We start from the raw sequence: 19,794 nt of genomic DNA on the forward strand, positions 1-19,794 counted from the left end.
TCGTCTTCTGATCCGATTAAAACTCTTTGTCCTTGTTGGTTTCGGAAAAAAAGTCTTCAATAATTTTAGCAAACCGGCAGAATGTGAAGCATAAAGGTTTATTTTGCCAGCGCAATACCAACAGCATAAACCTGAGCAGGCCTCGAGACAACACTGATATCACAAAGGTTTGAACATCATTTTATACATTTTAGAGAAACCTCTCCTGTCACCATAGATCACTTATGGCCCTCCCAATTGGGCATATATTGCCCTCTAGTTGTAGTATTGAAGTTACATCCCTTTATCTAGCATCTTTCTTCCGGTTAGCTACCATGCCCCCCCCCCCCCCCCCCCCCACACACACACACACACACAATAGGTTATGGTGTTTTAACTCAATACGGGACCATATTTGTCCCAAGTAAAAATTTCAACCCAGAAAGATGGTAAAATAGGGCCCAGGTTAAAAAAAATCCCAAAGTTCCCTTTAATGTTATGAGCTGCCATTTACATGAACCAAAAAGTGTACATGATTACAGTACTACAAAGACTGACAGAATTATAGACAGGTATATGTTTGTGTTGAGAGTCGAATCAGGCGTTATTTAACACATCATCATTGGGTTTAGGTTTAGTTTGAGGCAAAGACAAAATCTTAAGTGGTCCCTCATCTCCTTGGCCCGGATTGAAAAGAGGGTACACAGTTTCATTGAAGCTAGACTTCAGGGTGACAAGATGTTGGCCCAATTTTGTATCGTAGAAGGACAGACGGCCCTCGTCGTAATCCAGGAAGATGCCTAGTACCTCAGGTCTCTGTGCCCTATAAATGTAGTGAGAAGATCCTGATTTGGTATGGACTCCACTCTTGTCATCTGAGTAGAGGCACCACATGCCACTAGTTGGTGTGGATTTCTTCTCCCTCATCGTCTTCACTGCTGAGTCTGTTGCCACTCCAGCCCACCAGAACTTCTTCACTGGAACATTTGGCATTTGTAACCCCACCTCCCAATAGTGTTTTCCATTTGAGAAACCTGTGTTTCCCAAAGCACACAGCTCACAGTCAGTTGCAGGGACTTCAAAATTATCCCGCAAGAGTTTACCATTTCCAGCAACTTTCAAACAAGCTGGAGCTGTAGCTGCTTCAATGATAATGTCCACTGTTGAGAAACATGTGGAAAAACAGTTATGTTATGTCATGAAATCATGAAAAGAGGTGTTCTTAACTGACAGGTGCACATTCAGAAGTCTTATTACAGATGCTTCACTCCAGTTCACTTACTCCAATGGGACATTCTGAGTCCTAAATTGTCTACCCTGCACACATATGCGACTACATTTTGGTCATGTTGTTTTCATGTTCATATTATGAATAATATGGTGAAATTCAGGAACATTCTAGTAGATGCTGGGTACTGCATATAACATTGGACACTGTCTTCTAAGATTACCTAAGTAAACCTGAACTAAAACTAAGGATTTTATTTACTGTAATGGATTTAGAAATAATTTGGATTATGTTATTTTATTTACAATTGTATCTATTTGCAACTGAATTTACACAAAATAAAGGGAAAACATGCAGTAGTACTGTATGTAAAGACATGCAGTAACATGCAGTAGTATGTAAAATAATGCAGTTGTATGTAAAGACATGCCGTAACATGCAGTAGTATGTAAAATAATGCAGTTGTATGTAAAGACATGCCATAACATGCAGTAGTATGTAAAATAATGCAGTTGTATGTAAAGACATGAGAAATACCTGCATGTACTTTCATGTCCTCAGAGTACGCTAGCTCGGGAGCTAATGAAAAAGCAAAACAGTGAAAGTCATGACAGTCATGGGTTGTTGATACACACTCTTACACAGTAATGAATTTTTTTAGAGAACTGGCTCATGATCCATATACAGTATGTGCTGTTTGTGTGTGTGTGTGTGTGTGTTAGGGTTGCAACGGTACAGTGGGCCCACGGTTCTGTATGTATCACGATGTTTGGGCAATAGTAACGGCACAGTTTCGGCATTTTTATATTTAAGAAAATAACAATAACAATAAACTATTGATTTTACCTCTAGCTTTGACTTTGTCCAACTATCAGTGAAGAAAGCTAAATAGGGGGTCTGGGTCAATTCGTTTTCAATTTCTCTCAGTGATGTTTCTTAGAGCTTCTGAAATGTGTGCAGGAGGGAACATTGTAACGCCGTTCATTTTTCCATCATGCATCAGTAACCACCGAATAGGCCTGCAAATCTTTGGCTATAACAAAAAAAATCCTGAGCCTGAACTTTTTTGTGTGTGTGTGTGGGAGGGGGGGGGGGGGGGTCGTGTCCCGTGGCATGGACACATTCGCAGGGTCAAAAAAACAAACAAACAAACAAACATTTAGAAATGAATGATTGCAGATTATGGTGAAACTTTTGAAACTGCAATCCCAAGAAAGGTCAGCAATAGTACTCCACCTCACTACAATATGGTACTAACACATTCGCATTCACGATTTCTTTTGATATCAAGTTTTGCTGCTAAGCTTTGTCCTTGAAAGGTTACAAGATGACCTACAATCACAAGGTGACATGTTATAAGGGTATGTCAGTGGAAGAAGATTTGATTTGCAACCATTTCATTGAGGATATGAAAAAGGACAGCGATTTACTTAAAGTGCAACAGTGAACTGTAGATAATAATGTAGTTTTATATTGCAACATTTCCATAATTATTTTGTTAATAGAGAATATATCAATAAAATAAATAACAAACAAAACATTAAAATGTTACAAGAACTGGTAACTTTAATGTTGGGAAATAAATACAAAACAGGACTTTGTCCATGTACTTGTTGGTGGCTTCGTCGACATTTAAGGAAAACATGCCGTTTTTTTTAGCTTTTCCGAAATACGTCTTTTAAACTCTGGTGTTATGCCGTGTGTGTTAAAATAGCGGCATGCCGATTGGATATTGACAGTTTAGTCAAACACACGTCACACACACGGTCAGTTATTGATGCCGGTACATCAGCTGTGGATGTTGCTCACAACAACGTTGTGTGTTGGAGAGCTAGTTGCATATATTAGCTTTCTCGAGCACAATATGCAGAAGCAAGCACCTGCTTCTCTTCACTCATTACACCAGCTACCAAAAGGCTTACTGTCCTTCCCTTCCCATCTCTTCTATCCATGCCCAGCGCCATTTACTTTCATGAACTTACTTTCCATCCTACTCTCCTTTGGTGTGATGTCTCTCTACTCGGGCATCTACGCTAGGCAGAGCGATAGAGAAAAGTTTGGTGTTTGAAGCACATTTTCCCAAGACCCGCCCCAATCTACTTCTGATTAGCTAATAATGTTATTTTGAGAGCGGGAGAGTTGTGCTCCTTTCATTTCATTGGCAGACGAACTCATAAACTCGAAAGTGATGGTGATGATATCGAGACGTGTTTAAAAAAAAAAAAAAAAATTAATACAATATTTTTTTTCCGCAGCCAAACGCCGCACGCCGGAAATCCGGCACGGTGCCGGAATACTTTAATCCCTGCTATAAATAGTCTCACTGACTTTTTTTTTTTATGTGTCACAAATTGTTGTTGGAAGGCAACAGTGAGAGATTGTTGTGTTTCCGCTAACAAGTGGACTCTCCTTGTTCGTTATTGTATTGAACGTTGAAAGACGCGGTGACTCTCCAAATTTGCTTCTATCTGTCTAGCTAGTGTTTGCCATTGTCAAGGTGAAGCTGAGATCATTTTGTTTTTAGTTTTCCCTCTCTTCTCCGGCTCCTATTTCCAATAAGAGCACTGATAGGCTCAAGAGATGTTCTGTGGATCTGAATGTACAACATGCGTGTAGTCAGTGGCGCAGTAAGTTATAAAAAATTGGCAGGCGTACTGTAATACCGCAGTTCTCATTTGCGTGTTTGGTTCGACTATATACCTTGTACCATTGCATCCCTAGTGTGTTTGAGCTTGTTGAGTTCAAGGGATATTCAATACTTACACTCGCCCCTTATAAAGTCCACCTCTGTAAACAGGAGAATGCAGAGTAATTGTACTTTGATTCTGCTTGCAGACAGGTTATCCTAATAGCGGGGCCATTCATTTCACTTCAATCGCAACTAAAAACTGATTTTCACTCGTTTAATTTATGACCGGGACAACTGTGGCTGAAACACCACAAAAGATCAGGTGAACATAAGGAAAGCCAAGACCTTCACCAGACAACACATAACCCTAACACAGATGATACATGTCACAACAATCTGAAATTGTAAGTACCTGTTAAAGGGTGAGACTCTACTTTTTTTACCAGGGGAATCCCTTCCTCTGCAAAAGAAACAGGTGGACAACAGTTCACATGAGATGAATACCCACAACAGAAATAGTGAAGGACACACTTTATACTACAGTGCCCCAATTACTACTGTGACTATGATTTTATCTACAAATAGTAACATTAATGTGAAATTGAATTAGTATTGAATTCGTATTTAGTTTGTACTTTATGGAAAATGACAATGTGACAAACTGTCTACTGGAGAATTTCACAACAATATATGATGTATCAGCACAAGACAGAGTAGCATGGAAGGAGTTTACCTTGTTTTCCAAGGGCAACCTCTTCTGTTGACAAAGAAAGAGGATTGCTTTAAATCACTTCAACAGGCAATAATGAGTTTTTGTCCAACCATGCCAAGATTAATTTTATTCACATTAAATGACTATTTTTCTAAGAACAGATTTCTGACCTTTCTTCATCTTGATCTTCCTGAGATGTAATACCATGGTAGTTACCAGTGCTATTATAGCCAGCAGAGCGATGATAAAGGCTATCATCCAAGGTGATGCACTTGAATCTGCGTGACACAAGCACACACACACACACACACACACACACATACACGCGCACACACACACATTCATACACGCGCACACACACACACTGTTAAGATCAAAATAAAAAGCCATAGGTTTCTTTCTTATTGCCAGGTCTCCATTTAGACTGGGCAGACACCTCTCACCACCGGCTTCTAATATTTCTCCTCCTCAAACACGTACTGGACTGTGGAGAGATTTCTCTATGCATACTGATTTTTTTTAACCACATCCTGTTATTCCCACACATACCCGAGTTAACCACATGTTAGCACTCCAAATATATTCCCTCTTACATTACTTAACCATACTTTCAAATGGATAACCCCTATTTTATCAGCAAATAAATGTGCCTTATCCTGACCTGTAGTGAAGGAATCCATCTGCAAGTCCACCCTGGCCTCTTTCTTGTCCTCCTTCATGCTGGGCAAAAACACTGAGCAGGAGATCCACTGGGACTCCGAGGAGGGGCAGACCACCCAGCTCTGCACGGAGAACAGACCATCGGCCTCCGGGGAATGAGTAAGACCCCCAGGCTGGAGCGTCTCTTGGGCCCCCAGGGACCAGTGGAGCTGGGGAGCAGGTAGCCACCCAGTGGAGATGCAGCTCACCTTCACCTGGTCATCTTCGGTCCTTGATAGAGACAGGATCGGAGGGGCCCCGATCACTGAGAGTGTGTGTGGTGTATTTGTGAGAGAGAGAAAAAGAGAGGGAAGAATGTTACACAATGTGAAAGCATTATGAGGCAAGGAAAATCATCTCTATCACCAACAGCCTGATAGAATTTACAGCTGTGATGTGCGTCTAAGAGGCTAAGAGGTATTTCAGTGTTGATCAGATTGAGTCTAAGAAAACACAAAACCTACATATGCCACTATAAAGTTTTACTTGCATACTTGATTGGAATGTCAGATAAACTCACCCTCTACTTTGAGATACATGGCCTCGCTTTCATAGTGCTGGCTGCTGCTGACATAGCAAACATACTTCCCTGTGTCTTGCAAGTTGACATGGTCGATCCTTATGGACACATCTCCTTGCTTAAGGCCGCTGGATGTTGGCTCACGGGGCATAAGCGTTGTGCGGTTCAGATATTGTTCCATTTGAGGAGAGCTCTGGACTTTGCGGTTACGGTAGAGCAGCAGGGGCTTGTTGTAATCACTTCGGTACCAGCGCACATCCATCCCCTCCGCATCCATAGCGGGGGAAAGCCAGCATGGCAGTGTGACCGAGCCGCCCAGAAACACTGTGGCATTACTGACCAAAACAGAGAAGGTCGTAGCTAAAATACAGAACAGAGTAAGTTATGGTTTTAGCACCTGCTATTTGAGACAGCAACCTATCAGCTGGTGGCTTAAAGGGAAGTTTTATTGTGGGACGTTTTACGGGCCAGGACTCGGCCACGTCCGGCAGCAGTGGCAAGGAAGCCAGCTGCAGCTTGTCAACATTTGTGTACTTCTGAGCTTCTTTCTGTTCTTCTGGGGAAGTGTGTTTGTCCTGTAAGACTCTGAGGTGTGTTACCGCTTCCCCGGTATTGCCAGTATGAATGTGAGCGTGAATGTGTGGGGGCAGGAGCGAGTGTATATTTTTTCTTGTGCTGAATAGTCTCATTGTTCTTTGCTGTCACGGAGCAATAGCAGGGTGGTATATCTGACCTTAATTAGTCATAAATAAGTTAGGGTGTTCCCCAAGGCTTGTACCCTACCCTTAGGCGCACAATACTTGAATGCTCTCTGCCCACCTTATCCACTATCAATTTTGTATGTATGCATGTTATGTTTGTATGTATTGTGTACATTTACCACATGTATGTTAGCATGCTCATCCTGACACGTGTATGAATTAATCTGCCATGTTTCTGATCGTCTCCCCTCCCCTGCTCCTCCCTCCCCTTCTGCCACAAGAGCATGTAGGGGGTAGTAGAGAGCAGGGTGTTCCTACCCCACACACAAACGTCTGCTTACACTATGCCTAAACACTGAAAAGTAAAGGACTCTCAAAGAAGACATAGCATATGTTGCTTTAGCCTGCACCATTTAAGAGGAGATAGACTAGCGTTATTATAGCCAAAAAAATATTGTCACGTAGGCTACGTGTGTATGTTGTATTTGGATGTTTCCTTAATAGCCTGAATGTGCTGAACATTTTGAAATAGATCTCATTATGCAGTGACCGCAACATTATCATTCGTAGGTGTACAGGTAGACTATTTCTTTTTTTGACCACGTTACCTTATTAACGCGGCTGGAATACAATTTTAATCAAACGCACTTTTATGAACACTGTGGCGCTGTGATCTTGTCACACGCAGAAAGCATTGGCGTGCGGGAGCAGGAAAAAAAAGCCAAAGTTTTAAGAATGGCCTTGATCAATTTAATATGAGTCCCTCACTCACCAGTTGTAGTGGAGCTTGTTAGTTGTGCAAAAACATTTATTAGTAGCCCAAGGCGATACATTTCTAGAAGAAAGAATGCAAAGGCTTATTAAGACTCGTGGCCGACATGACTAAGTCCAGAGAGCGTGACCTTCGAGCAATACGACTATCAAGTCACAGCACAGGTTATAATCGTTATAAATCAAACGTAAACTTAGGTCTTAAAGTGAACTCTTTTTTACAGCAACTTACCGAGCTGTGTCGATGATGTTCTCGTGATTTAGCCTACATGGCGCTTTGTGGTTTGAAACGGTGATTCAGTGTCTGGGGTCGTACCTGTCAATCGACCGTGGATTCAAATTGAGAGCTGGTCAAATTAGAAAACAGGTCTTCTGTTTCAAATTACAATTAGATTTTTATCGTATAGGCTATTTTATGAATTCGTATTAAATTTAACCTACAACCGGTTTAAAATGAGACCATGTAAAACAAGTAGACATGCAAAATCCTTAAGACACGAGAACGTTCACTTTCGGTTAAACCAGCCGATCTCTGGAGCTGTGTTCGGAAACTCCGTGGTAGAGAAGGGGAGGGGTAAAATAATAAGGAGGGATGGATAACAGTTTCGTGAGATGGAGAAAAAGTGGGCGATGTTAAGAGAATGAATGCTGCACAGGGAATGAATGGGAAGCCTACAGAGGAGGAAAGATATAGAACATCCTAAACAGTGAGATATTGTGGAGAGGGAGAGAGAAAACAAAAATGCCAAAGTAAGGGTTAGGTTAAAAGAGGGGGGAAAGGGAGTGATGGCATACTGTACACAGGATGGATGAAACGAATAGAAGAATGAAAGGGAAATGAATGGTGTAGACTTTATGGAGTTAGGCTTCATCAGGTGAGGAAAAGACCTGTGTATGTGTCTGTGGGTTTTCTTGTTTTCTGCAGAAGGTATCATGAATACCTAAATATCTGCTATCATATAAGGTGCTATCACATGACACAAACAGTGTTTGTCCATAATGGTGAGATATGGTACGTTAGGCACACCTGCTTGTCTTAGAGCTTATAGTGGTATGAAGTGGTAGCCTACTTGGCAATTTCACTGACATTTCTGTGGAATTTTACATCTTATGCCAAGACTGTTGCAACTCTACTCATGAGGCGAAAGTATAATGCCGTTAGGATGCTATGTGCTAAAACCTTCATGTCTCCTTCATACGTCTGTGTGTGTGTGTGTGTGTTTGTGTTGTGTTCCTTCCAGGCAAGTGTGGCGTGCTGAAGCGGCCGTTATCGGAGGCGGAGCGTGTTGCTGTAGAAACGCACCTGAAGCTCAACATCATGGAGCTGCGGGTCTATCCTACTTTTCTGTTATGACTCTGCAGCATTGGACAGTCTTGTTTAGTCATTGTGTAAATTTAATGTCTTACTGGCAGATAAAAGTTAGACATAGTAGTCGCACAGGTGTCTCTTTGTTGTCCTATAGTGTGCATACTGTAAAAATGGACTTATAAAAAGTACTACGTTTTGAAGACTTTGTTTAATTATATGACAGTTCTATCTGATTTTACAAAGTGCTGTTGAAAAACACATGTGAGACATTTTCATTCTGATTTTATTTGTCTTTTCTGCTTAGGGACAATACAAATCCACGATTATGAACATGTTGTCTTACATGGTTTTATTGTGTCTTGAGGAGAAAGGTCACAGATCATTTTTCACATCACTTGAATACACACAAAAGGTTGTAAAAAAAATACAGAAAAGGTTAAAATTGGAATGAGTTGTGGCTTTTTCGCCCACTAACCTAATGAGCCACTTTGCATCTACCATGAAACTGAGTTAATGACAAGATAATTAATGATATGAAAGCAATAATTAAAGGAACTGTAGCACAATAGAAAATATTTACAGATACACGTGTACACTGTCCAGTAGGGGGCCTCTGAGCACGCCATTTGTATTTACGACGGTGGTGTAAAAGTGAGCTACAATCAGCAACTTCAGGGGTCAGCTCAGTAGCAAAAAATACCAATTCTCACGTAATGGGGTTTTAAGGCCAACATATGTGTAATCTGTGTGATTACGGTGCAGAGTTAGAAAAGATAATTGGTTTGTAAAGCATCAAAGTAATTAACTATAACTAACATAACTAGCATAATTAACATTGTATGGTTAATAATGTTCCAAATTATCATGAACAAACAGGTTCAGTGGACAAATCAAATCAATACATTAATTAATTAATTAATTAATTAATTAACATTGCAATAACAAAAGTTAAGCAGTTCCTTGCTTAGCCATCTTGTAAAGATTATCTTGTCCACCATGTTGGGATATCAGGCTACAGTTAAAGTGATTGATTGGAGGAGAGGCCTTGAGTTCCTGATGAAATCACACAATGAACAAATTCCAGGTGTACCTATAAAAAGCTAAAACCATGCCTGATTTAAAACATAATAATGTACCAATTTTACCTTAAAATAATTTTGGTGGTACACTAACTTGCAATACAGAGATTGGCGTATGTGCCACTGCCACAGCATTCCTAGTACACCTGGTATTGCACTATGTAATTTTGGTGGACAGAGCGAGACACCTCTTGCAAGAACTACGTATTGCTTCATGGCACCACCTCACACAGCAACTACATCCTTCTGCTAGCTATAGGAGGAAGCTAGCTCAGTATTCTGGCATCATGGCAGAGGTGATGAAGAACCAAGGACTTTTAGCTGGTCTTCTTTCTGTTGGACTAATCACTAATAACTAGTGCTGTCAGTTTAACGCGTTATTAACGGCGTTAACGCAAACCCATTTTAACGCCGTTAATTTTTTTATCGCGAGATTAACGCGATTTCTTTTTTTTTTAAGATTAACGTTCTTTTTGGCCTCGCAAACTGTGTAGTAGGCTAACGTTACGGTTTGAGTGAATGGCGAGCGCGATACGGCGGAATGGATGATAAAAAGCTTCTGAATGGAAAGTTTACTTTTAAAAGTTGTGTTGTGCAAAAGAAGCGAGCTTCACTGTGAAAATGTCAACAGGCAGCTGGCTGAAAGCAAAGAAGTAGCAGGCTTACCTTTTATTGTTAACCTAACTGTTACGGTTCGTTGTTTCTAAAATAAGAGGCCTGACTGCTATGTTCCCAGCAAACTTGAAAAAAAGAAAATATTAAGCCATGGTTTAACTGCACTATAGGCTGAGTCCTTGTTTACCTGAAATGTGCACTTTATAATTTTATTTTGTACCGCCCTGTTTGGCAATGTTGGTTTTCAATAAAATAAAACATTTGCATAAAGCAAGCCAATCCACTTTTCCATGTTGATAAGGAGATTAAAATTAAAATAAAATGATGGAAAAAATGAATAAACGAAGGGACATTTAGAATAGATACAAATTTGCGATTAATCGCGATTCATTTTGAGTTAACTATGACATAAAATGCGATTAATCGCGATTAAATATTTTAATCGTTTGACAGCACTACTAATAACGTATTAGCTGTCCTGTTATGTCTTGTGTTGCGCTTGCTTGATGTTTGGCTAGGTTAGGAAAGTTGTTGACGCACTAGTTTTTAATCATCAACATCCCTGCCATTGTTATTTATGAAAGAATGTGACATAGGCTGTAACCTTATTGTACATTTAGACGGTTCGTTGGATGCTTCAACAGAGACGCATCTCAATTCACTTTGAATGGGATGACGTCATGCATTGCCAAACTGAATTTTGGTTCCGTTGCGTTGCTTGCGTTGAAAGTTGAGAAAAGTTCAAACCTTTCGAGAGGCAGTGTATGCGTCAGCCAATCAAATCGCATTCATGCAAAGTTGCCAGCGCAGGCACTAGCCAATCAAATTGCATTTATGCTATTATCCAAAGAGAGCGACAGTGGAAAAAAAAGATGGCGGCCAAACTTCATAGATGGTCGTATTTGTACATAAAAGTAGTTTGTTTGACTTTGTTTGCCTAGATTTTTTTAAAGTTACAGAGAAATAGACACTGTACAAGGTAAAAACCCTGTTATTGTAACTGAAGGATAGGTCTGAGGTGATTTGCGAAATGTCTGAGCCAGGTATGTCATGTTAGCACGGTAACTACCCACAAGGTAAACAGCTTTCTAGCGGCATGATTGGGGGAACATTTCTCAAAGTACTTATATAAATACATATAATCAGTGTCTACTTACTTTATGGACAAGGGTCTAAATTAGTTTTTAGGTGTATAAATTGAATCAGGTTGCACAGTGAGTGTGAGAGAAGATGAGAGGAAAACACACTTATCATGGTTAATGTCAAACTCTGCTCTTTAGGGCGTCCGGTTTACAGAACGCTTTTTGTAGTGCACAATTCTCGTCAGGAATTAAGGTAGGAGTCCTGGTTCTAAAGTTCTACTTCTACTTGAAATGTCTGTTTCTGTAGAAAATCACTGTAGAAACAATAATTTTATACAATTTCTTTACAGTTATTGAGGTTAACAGACACAATTATGTCTCTGTAGGGATAATTTACATGTAGTCAGTAGTGATGTGTCGTTCGTGAACGATTCGTTCATTTTGAACGAATCCTTACAAGGACTCGAGAGTAACGAGTCCTCTCAAAAAAAGATTTGTTTATTTTCTCGTGGCCGCGCATCGGGACTTGCATAGGCTCAGCCAAGGAAACAGAAATTATTCGTTGAATGCAGGTCACGTGAAAAAGGATCCAAAAGACTCGTACAAAGACCGAGTCGGGAAATGAACGAATCATTTCTGTTTCCTCTAGCTCCCAGTACTGAGCCTATGCAGGTCACGTGGAAAAGGATCCAAAGACCCGTATCCGGCAGATGAACGAATCATTGATCCAAAGACTTGGTTGGCAGAAGAACGAATCATTGATCTAAAGACTCGGTTGTCAGAAGAACGAATCATTGATCCAAAGACTCGGTTGTCAGAAGAACGAAACATTGATCCAAAGACACGGTCGGGAGGTGAACGATTCGTTCATCTGCCGGATACGAGTCTTTGGATCTTTTTTCACGTCACCTGCATAGGCTCAGCACTGGTAGCTAGAGAAAACAGAAATGATTCGTTCATTTTGACCGGGTCTTCGGATACGGATCTTTTGATCATTTTTCACGTGACCTGCATAGGCTCAGAAGAGGAAACAGAAAGGATTTGTTAACCTCGTTCACTTTCGCGTGACTAGATTTAGTAAGACGTGAATGATATTTGTTCACAAGTAATAATTACAGGTTTCGTTATTTGAACTTTTTTGTACTTTACTTACAGTTCAGTGCAGCGTAATTGTTTGCCGTGATAATTAAATGCTAGTGTGATAATAAATGACCATTTAATCCAAACGTTCATGATATATTATTTTAATGCAGGAATGTCTTTTAAATTAGTATCTGCTGGTTTACATGCACTAACATGAGAATATGATACGTGTTTGCAGTAGACGTATTTAGGCCAGGGACTTGGCTATAAAATGTTGAGCAACACCCCCCCACCCTCCCCCCCGTTGAAATGAACGAATGACGCGAAAAGATTCGTTCATTTTACTGAACGAGATTAAAAGATTCGAGTCAGTAAAATTATCCGAACTTCCCATCACTAGTAGTCAGACACTTATAATTACCCTATGAGCCTGTCAGTGGCAGAAAAGAGGCGTGGATGCATGTGGATGCACGTGGATGCATACCCCATAGGATTACATTTTATAGTCACTTATCGGTTGCTGGATATGGTGTTCTAACTCAATACAGGACAGATTTTGACCGGTTTTGTAAATATTTCAACCCAAAAAGATGGGAAAATAGGGCCCAGGTAAAAATTAAAGAAAAAGTTCCCTTCATGTCACGAGCCGGCATTTACATGAACTTTACATGATTAAAGTTCTACAAAGATTGAGAGAATTATACAAACAGAAAGTATATTTTGGCTTTGAGAGTTGAATCAGACCTTATTTAACACGTAATCATTGGGTTTGGGTGTAGTTTGAGGCAAGGACAAAATCTGAAGTGGTGTTGTCTCACCTTGGCCCGGATTGAAAAGAGGGTACACAGTTTCATTGAAGCTAGACTTCAGGGTGACAAGATGTTGGCCCAATTTTGTATCGTAGAAGGACAGACGGCCCTCGTCGTAATCCAGGAAGATGCCTAGTACCTCAGGTCTCTGTGCCCTATAAATGTAGTGAGAAGATTCTGATTTGGTATGGACTCCACTCTTGTCATCTGAGTAGAGGCACCACAGGCCACTAGTTGGTGTGGATTTCTGCTCCCTCATCGTCTTCACTGCTGAGTCTGTTGCCACTCCAGCCCACCAGAACTGCTTCACTGGAACATTTGGCATTCGTAACCCCACCTCCCAATAGTGTTTTCCTTTTGAGAAACCTGTGTTTCCCAAAGCACACAGCTCACAATCAGATTCAAGGGCTTCACCATTGTCCCGCAGGGTTTTACCATTTTGAGCAACTTTCAAACGAGCTGGAGCTGTAGCTTTTTCAATGGTGATGTCCACTGTTGAGAAAATGTGGAATAACAGTTATGTTCACTGAAATCATAAAAAGTTGTGTTGCTGTAAATATGGTAGTTTATGACAGCGCATCCACCTACAGCTAATCCATGGTGGCCTCAAGGTCAAATAACAGTGCATATCAATGCAGACACATTTCTGCCTTAACTGACAGGTGCACATTCAGAAGTCTTATAACAGAAGATTACTCCAGAGCTTCACTCCAGTTCACTTACTCCACTGTGACATTCTGAGTCCTAAAATGTCTACCCTGCTCACATATGCGACTACATTTTGGGTCATGATGTTTTCATGTTCATTTTAAAAATATCAAGGGGAAATTCAGGAAAATTCAAGTAGATTCTGACAACTACATAGAACATTGGACACTGTCTTCTAAGATTTCCTAAAGTAAACCTCAACTGAAATTCAGGATCAGGATTTAGAAATAATTTGGTTTATGTTATTCTATTTACAATTGAATCTATTTGCAACTGAAATTACACAAAAAATAGAGGAAAACATACAGTAGTACGTAAAGACATGTAAAGAACGTAAAGAAATACCTGCATGTATTTTCATGTCCTCAGAGTACGCAAGGTCACAAGCTAGTAAAAAAAGTAAAACAGTGTAAGTCATGACAGTCACTGGTTGTTGATACGCACACACACTCATACACTAATGAATAAAGGAGTAGCATGGGCCACATAATAAGCTATTCAATTCTGGACCGGATCCGACTCAGGGGGCGGCACAACAAATTTAGTTTCACTTTTGCTAACATAGCAAGATGTGGTATTTGGCCTTGGTGGAGGTCTGCGCTCGCCAAGTGCCATTCTAGTTCCTTTGTTTTTGTTTCTTTTTTATCTGTCACAAATTGTGGTTGGAAGGCAATAGTGAGAGATTGTTGTGTTTCTGCTAACAAGTGGACTCTCCTTGCTCGTTATTGTATTGAGCGTTGAATCCAAAATGTTCCCACACAGCAGATTTGAAAGACGCGGTGCCTCTCCAAATTTGCTTCTATCTGTCTAGCTAGTGTTCGCCATCGTCAAGTTGAAGCTGAGATCATTTTGTTTTTTAGTGTTCCCTCTCTTCTCCAGCTCCTATTTCCAATAAGAGCACTGATAGGCTCAAGAGGTGTTCTGTGGATCTGAATGTACAACATGTGTGTAGTCAGTGGTGCAGTAAGTTATAGGAAATTGGCAGGCGTACTGTAATACCGCGGTTCTCATTTGCGTGTTTGGTTCAACACAAGGTGTTGCTGAAACGCCAGAAAGATCAGGTGAACATCAGGAAAGCCAAGCCCTTCACCAGACAACACATAAACCTAACATAGATGATACAAAAATCTGAAATTGTAAGTACCTGTTAAAAGGTGAGACTCTTCCTCTGCAAAAGAAACAGGTGGACAGTTCATGTGAGATGAATACCCACCACAGAAATAGTGAAGAAAACACTTTATACTACAGTGCCCCAATTACTACTGTGACTATTAGGATTTTATCGACAAATATTAACATAAATGTGAGTACATGGAAGTAAAGATTGAATTATCTTTAGTTCAATTTAATTAGTAATTAGTGTGTATTTTATGGAAAATGACAATGTGGCAAACTGTCTACTGGAGAATTTCACAACAATATATGATGTATCAGCACAAGACAGAATAGCATGGAAAGAGTTTACCTTGTGTTCCCAGGGCCACCTCTTCTGTTGACAAAGAAAGATGATTGCTTTAAATCACTTCAACAGGCAATAATGAGTTTTTGTCCAACCTTATCAAGATTCATTTTATTCACTTAAATGACTATGGCATATTTGGAGAAATAATGATGAAGAGAAAAGAACAGATTTCTGACCTTTCTTCATCTTGGTCTTCCTGAGGTGTAATACCATGGCTGTTACCAGTGCTATTATAGCCAGCAGGGCTATGATGAAGGCTGTCATCCAAGGGGATGCACCTGAATCTGCGTGACACACGTGCACAAACACACACACACACGTACATGCGCACACACACACACTGTTAAGATCAAAATAAACAACCATAGTTTTCTTTCTTTTTGCCAGGTCTCCATTTAGACTGGGCAGACACCTCTCACCACCGGCTTCTAATATTTCTCCTCCTCAAACACGTCCTGGACTGTGGAAAGATTTCTCTATGCATACTGATTTTTTTTTACCACACCCTGTTATACCTACACATGCCCCAGTTAACCACATGTTACCACTCCAAATATATTCCCCTTTACATTACTTAACAGTAGTTTTAGATGGATAACCCCTTTTTTAACAGCAAATATCTGTGCCTTTTATCCTGACCTGTAGTGAAGGAATTGATCTGCAAGTCCACCCTGGCCTCTTTCACGTCCTCCTTCATGCTGGGCAAAAACACAGAGCAGGAGATCCACTGGGACTCCGAGGAGGAGCAGACCACCCAGCTCTGCACGGAGAACAGACCATCGGCCTCCGGGGAATGGGAAAGACCCCCAGGCTGGAGTGGCTGTTGGGCCCCCAGGGACCATTGCAGCTGGGGAGCCGGTTGCCACCCAGTGGAGATGCAGCTCACCTTCACCCGGTCATCTTCGGTCCTTGATAGAGTCAGGATCGGAGGGGCCCCGATCACTGAGAGTGTGTGTGGTGTGTTTGTGAGAGGGAGAGAAAGACAGGGCAGAATGTTGTACAATGTGAAAGCATTATGAGACAGGGAAAATCATCTCCATCTCCAACAGCCTGATAGATTATACTGTTGTAATGTGATATATATATATATACACGTCTAAGAGACTAATCAGATGGAGCCTAAGAATACACAAAACACTACACTATAAACTTGTACTTGTACACTTAAATGTCAGATAAACTCACCCTCTACTTTGAGATACATGGCCTCGCTTTCATAGTGCTGGCTGCTGCTGACATAGCAAACATACTTCCCTGCGTCTTGCAAGTTGACACGGTCGATCCTTATGGACACATCTCCTTGCTTAAGGCCGCTGGATGTTGGCTCACGGGGCATAAGCGCCGTGCGGTTCTGATATTGTTCCATTTGAGGAGAGCTCTGGACTTTGCGGTCACGGTAGAGTAGCAGGGGTTTGTTGTAATCACTTCGGTACCAGCGCACGTCCATCTCCTCCGCATCCATAGTGGGGGAAAGCCAGCATGGCAGCGTGACCGAGCCCCCCATCAACACTGTAGCATTATCGACCGAAACAGAGAAGGTTGCAGCTAAAATACAGAACAGAGGAAGTTATGGTTTTAGCACATGCTATTTGAGACAGCAAGCCTGTCAGCTGGTGGCTTAAAGGAAAGTTTTACTGTGGGATGTTTTACCGGCCTGGAGACCGCCCTGTATTCCACTGTTTGCTCGACAAGGCAGTGCACCTGTCTTATTTGTTAATGGGGGAATGGATATATGGGGCTTGTCTTTGTTGTTCGGGAAGGAGAGGCACAGAGAGAATGGCTGCTGAGTTCTGAGCTAAGAGCTGCCGTGCCAGGATGTGGGTGATATTTTTCCGCTGCTGACGCATCTGGAGTATGGTTTTGTGTAGTGTGGATGAACATAAGATTTTCTACTCTACTTTTCTACTTATTTAAAAGGTTATCTAACACCTCCCACCTATGCCCTGTTTGGTTGCCCCCTACAGCTAATTATGTTTGACATCCCATCTGACCCCACTCGAATCAGAATGTAATCCCTTATCTATTACCACACTCATTTTTCTCCCTTGGGTCAAATGGGGCCACGCCCTCTATTTCAAATTCCAACGGTCAATTCTAACACCGTCTTATCTAAATCAATGGGTATTCTGTAAATCCATTCCTTATTCATTTCATACAAAAAATATCCCAACATTCCCAATATAAAAAAAACGGTCTACAGACGGTGTTGTACCGTGAAGGAGGGCCTATACATATCTCAGGAACCCAGCGTGTGGCTGCTGTCGCCAGCCAGTTGTGCACTGTTGTGTGTCATGCCACCCTTGTTATCTTAACTAGAATGTGCACGCACCATAGCCAACCATAACTAAACATAACTCATACAAATATCATAATTCATAGGTGTAGAGGTAGACTATTTCTTGTTTGACCACGTGAGCCTTTTAAACGCGGCTAAAATGCAATCTTAATCAAACGCACTTTTATGAACAGTGGGGCTGTGGTCGTGTCGCACACACACACAAAGCATGGATTCGCGGAAGCAGGAAAAGCAAGCCAAGTTTTAAGAATGGCCTTGATCAATTTAAATTGAGTCCCAAACTTACCAGTTGTAGTGGAGCATATTAGGTGTGCAAAAACTGTTATTAGTAGCCCAAAGCGATACATTTCTGAAAGAGAGAATGCAAAGGCTTATTAAGACTTTTGGCCGGCAGGACAAATGCCAAAGAGCGCGACCTTGAAGCAATACGTCTATCAAGTCACAGCACATGTTATTATCATTACACTGTAGACATAAATAGCATAGGCTACTGCAAACGTACACGTAGGTTTTAATGTGAACTCAATTTTTACAGCAACTTACCAAGCTGTGTCAAGGAAATGCTCGTGGCTTAGCCTATCCGGTGCTGTGTTTAAAACAGTGATTCACTTTCTGGGGTCTTATCTATCGAGAAAAAAATCGAATGTTGAGTCAAATTAGCCCACAAGTCTTCTTTTCGAAATAAGAATTCGATAAGTATCTTAGCCTATTTTATGCAATCGAATTGAATTTAGCCTACAATAGGCTGAAAATGAGACCATTGAAACAGTAGCTAAACATGCAAAATCCGTAGGAGAACCTATTGTAAGCTAAGTTTTACTTTCGGTTAAAACAGCCAATCTGGAGCTGTGTTTGGAATTTCCGGGCAGCCTTCCTTTCCTCATATGGAGAGGGAGAGAGCAGGAAAGCGGGAGAGAGAGGGAGGGGGGGGGGGGGGGGCGCTTCCTGTCACGATTTTTGGATTGGAGACGGTCAAAATTCAGTAATTAAAATGACTGCAACCTTAGGGCTGCATATGTTACATATGTTTTAGAACATCAACTGTCACAATGCTTTACCGCTAGATTAATTAAACTAACACATCGCCCCATTGCATATGCTTTAGTGTGGCGTATTAAACTACACCAATTTCGCAATTGTATAATATCTCACCATAAAACACAAAACATTCCTCCTTTCTTATGGCACTAAACACATCAATCGAATGTAAACAATTGAATGTGAATGTGTAACTGCAAAATAAAGTAAAACAAAATAAAATAGAACAACTTTAAGAAGGTTTGTTACCCTTCGAGAATATGAAAATTTCAGCGATTTGCAGTGCCTACAGTATTTGCGAGATGTGCAACTCACATCTCCATGAAGTTTTCCAAGTCATTGAAATATAAACAAAAATAAACAAAGATACAAATTTCGATGCGTTTGTCCATCATTTGCGCTCTTCTGTGGCACCACGCCTTCATGCTTATGCCAAAAGAGGTTACATGTCCTGCCAAACCTCACGTTTTATCCGTGAGACTGACGGTTTTTCAACATTTCACATGTTTCACGTGCGTGGCACTTGAATCTCACGGATCTCACGGAATTTCACTCCCAATACAGAACAATAATTACAAGCCGACTGCTGCGCTGTACGAGAGAGAGACTGCTGTGTTGACACTGTGCACTCACAGTCTGCCTAGCAGACTTTACACAACACATCACTGAACCCACTCACAACCGTGGCCACACCCTTGATCTTGTTATTACAAAGGGTCTTACAACTGTTATATCGTCTATCTGTGACCTTGCTCTTTCTGACCACTTTTGTATTTTCTTTACAGCACTGGTACCTAAAGTTAGAAATAGTGCTGAATGTTTTATTAAGAAACGCTATCTTAACTCTGCAGCAGCTGAGAATTTCAAAGTAATGATGAACATAACTAGTAAAAAAACCCAGATACGGGGCCATCATGTGTTAATGATCTAGTAACTACTCTAAATACAAAATTAAGGACAGCACTTGACTCTGTAGCACCATTGAAACAAAAAAAGGTCTTAGCCAAACAAAAAGCTCCATGGAGAAATGAGGAAATGATTAAACTTAAGAGATCCTGCAGAAGGTCTGAGCGT

The 19,794-nt window shown here is 40.9% G+C and overlaps 3 protein-coding genes across 5 annotated transcripts; all 3 read right to left on the reverse strand.

Moving 5' to 3' along the window:
- Positions 1-553: 553 nt before the first annotated feature.
- Positions 554-1,274, reverse strand: LOC122133715 (butyrophilin subfamily 3 member A3-like). The gene is made up of 2 exons (XM_042710387.1): positions 1,262-1,274; positions 554-1,139 (listed from the first exon to the last, which is right to left on the reverse strand). Exons 1-2 carry the CDS (start codon positions 1,272-1,274, stop codon positions 577-579), a joined length of 576 nt encoding a protein of 191 aa, XP_042566321.1. The 3' UTR covers positions 554-576.
- Positions 1,275-1,377: 103 nt separating this feature from the next.
- zgc:175177 (uncharacterized protein LOC100137609 homolog) lies at positions 1,378-6,179 on the reverse strand. Its single transcript, XM_042710388.1, has 8 exons — positions 5,768-6,179; positions 5,210-5,512; positions 4,719-4,826; positions 4,570-4,593; positions 4,249-4,296; positions 3,971-3,994; positions 1,694-1,786; positions 1,378-1,394 (listed from the first exon to the last, which is right to left on the reverse strand). The coding sequence occupies exons 1-8, from the start codon at positions 6,042-6,044 to the stop codon at positions 1,378-1,380; spliced, it is 894 nt and encodes a 297-aa protein (XP_042566322.1). The 5' UTR covers positions 6,045-6,179.
- Positions 6,180-12,479: 6,300 nt separating this feature from the next.
- On the reverse strand, positions 12,480-18,515 carry LOC105904627 (butyrophilin subfamily 1 member A1-like). Of its 3 annotated transcripts, none has more exons than XM_031585274.2 (9): positions 18,226-18,515; positions 17,969-18,031; positions 16,572-16,895; positions 16,026-16,328; positions 15,563-15,670; positions 15,390-15,413; positions 15,069-15,092; positions 14,270-14,311; positions 12,480-13,708 (listed from the first exon to the last, which is right to left on the reverse strand). In XM_031585274.2, the coding sequence occupies exons 2-9, from the start codon at positions 18,027-18,029 to the stop codon at positions 13,146-13,148; spliced, it is 1,449 nt and encodes a 482-aa protein (XP_031441134.1). In that variant the 5' UTR covers positions 18,030-18,031; positions 18,226-18,515; the 3' UTR covers positions 12,480-13,145. The 3 variants fall into 3 exon arrangements, with proteins under 3 accessions (XP_031441134.1, XP_012687990.2, XP_012687989.2); XM_012832536.3 differs by having other exon boundaries at positions 15,390-15,410; positions 16,572-16,931; positions 18,226-18,514; XM_012832535.3 differs by having other exon boundaries at positions 16,572-16,931; positions 18,226-18,514.
- Positions 18,516-19,794: the final 1,279 nt, after the last annotated feature.

This window comes from Clupea harengus, chromosome 18, assembly GCF_900700415.2.
Source record: "Clupea harengus chromosome 18, Ch_v2.0.2, whole genome shotgun sequence".
NCBI lineage: Eukaryota > Metazoa > Chordata > Actinopteri > Clupeiformes > Clupeidae > Clupea > Clupea harengus.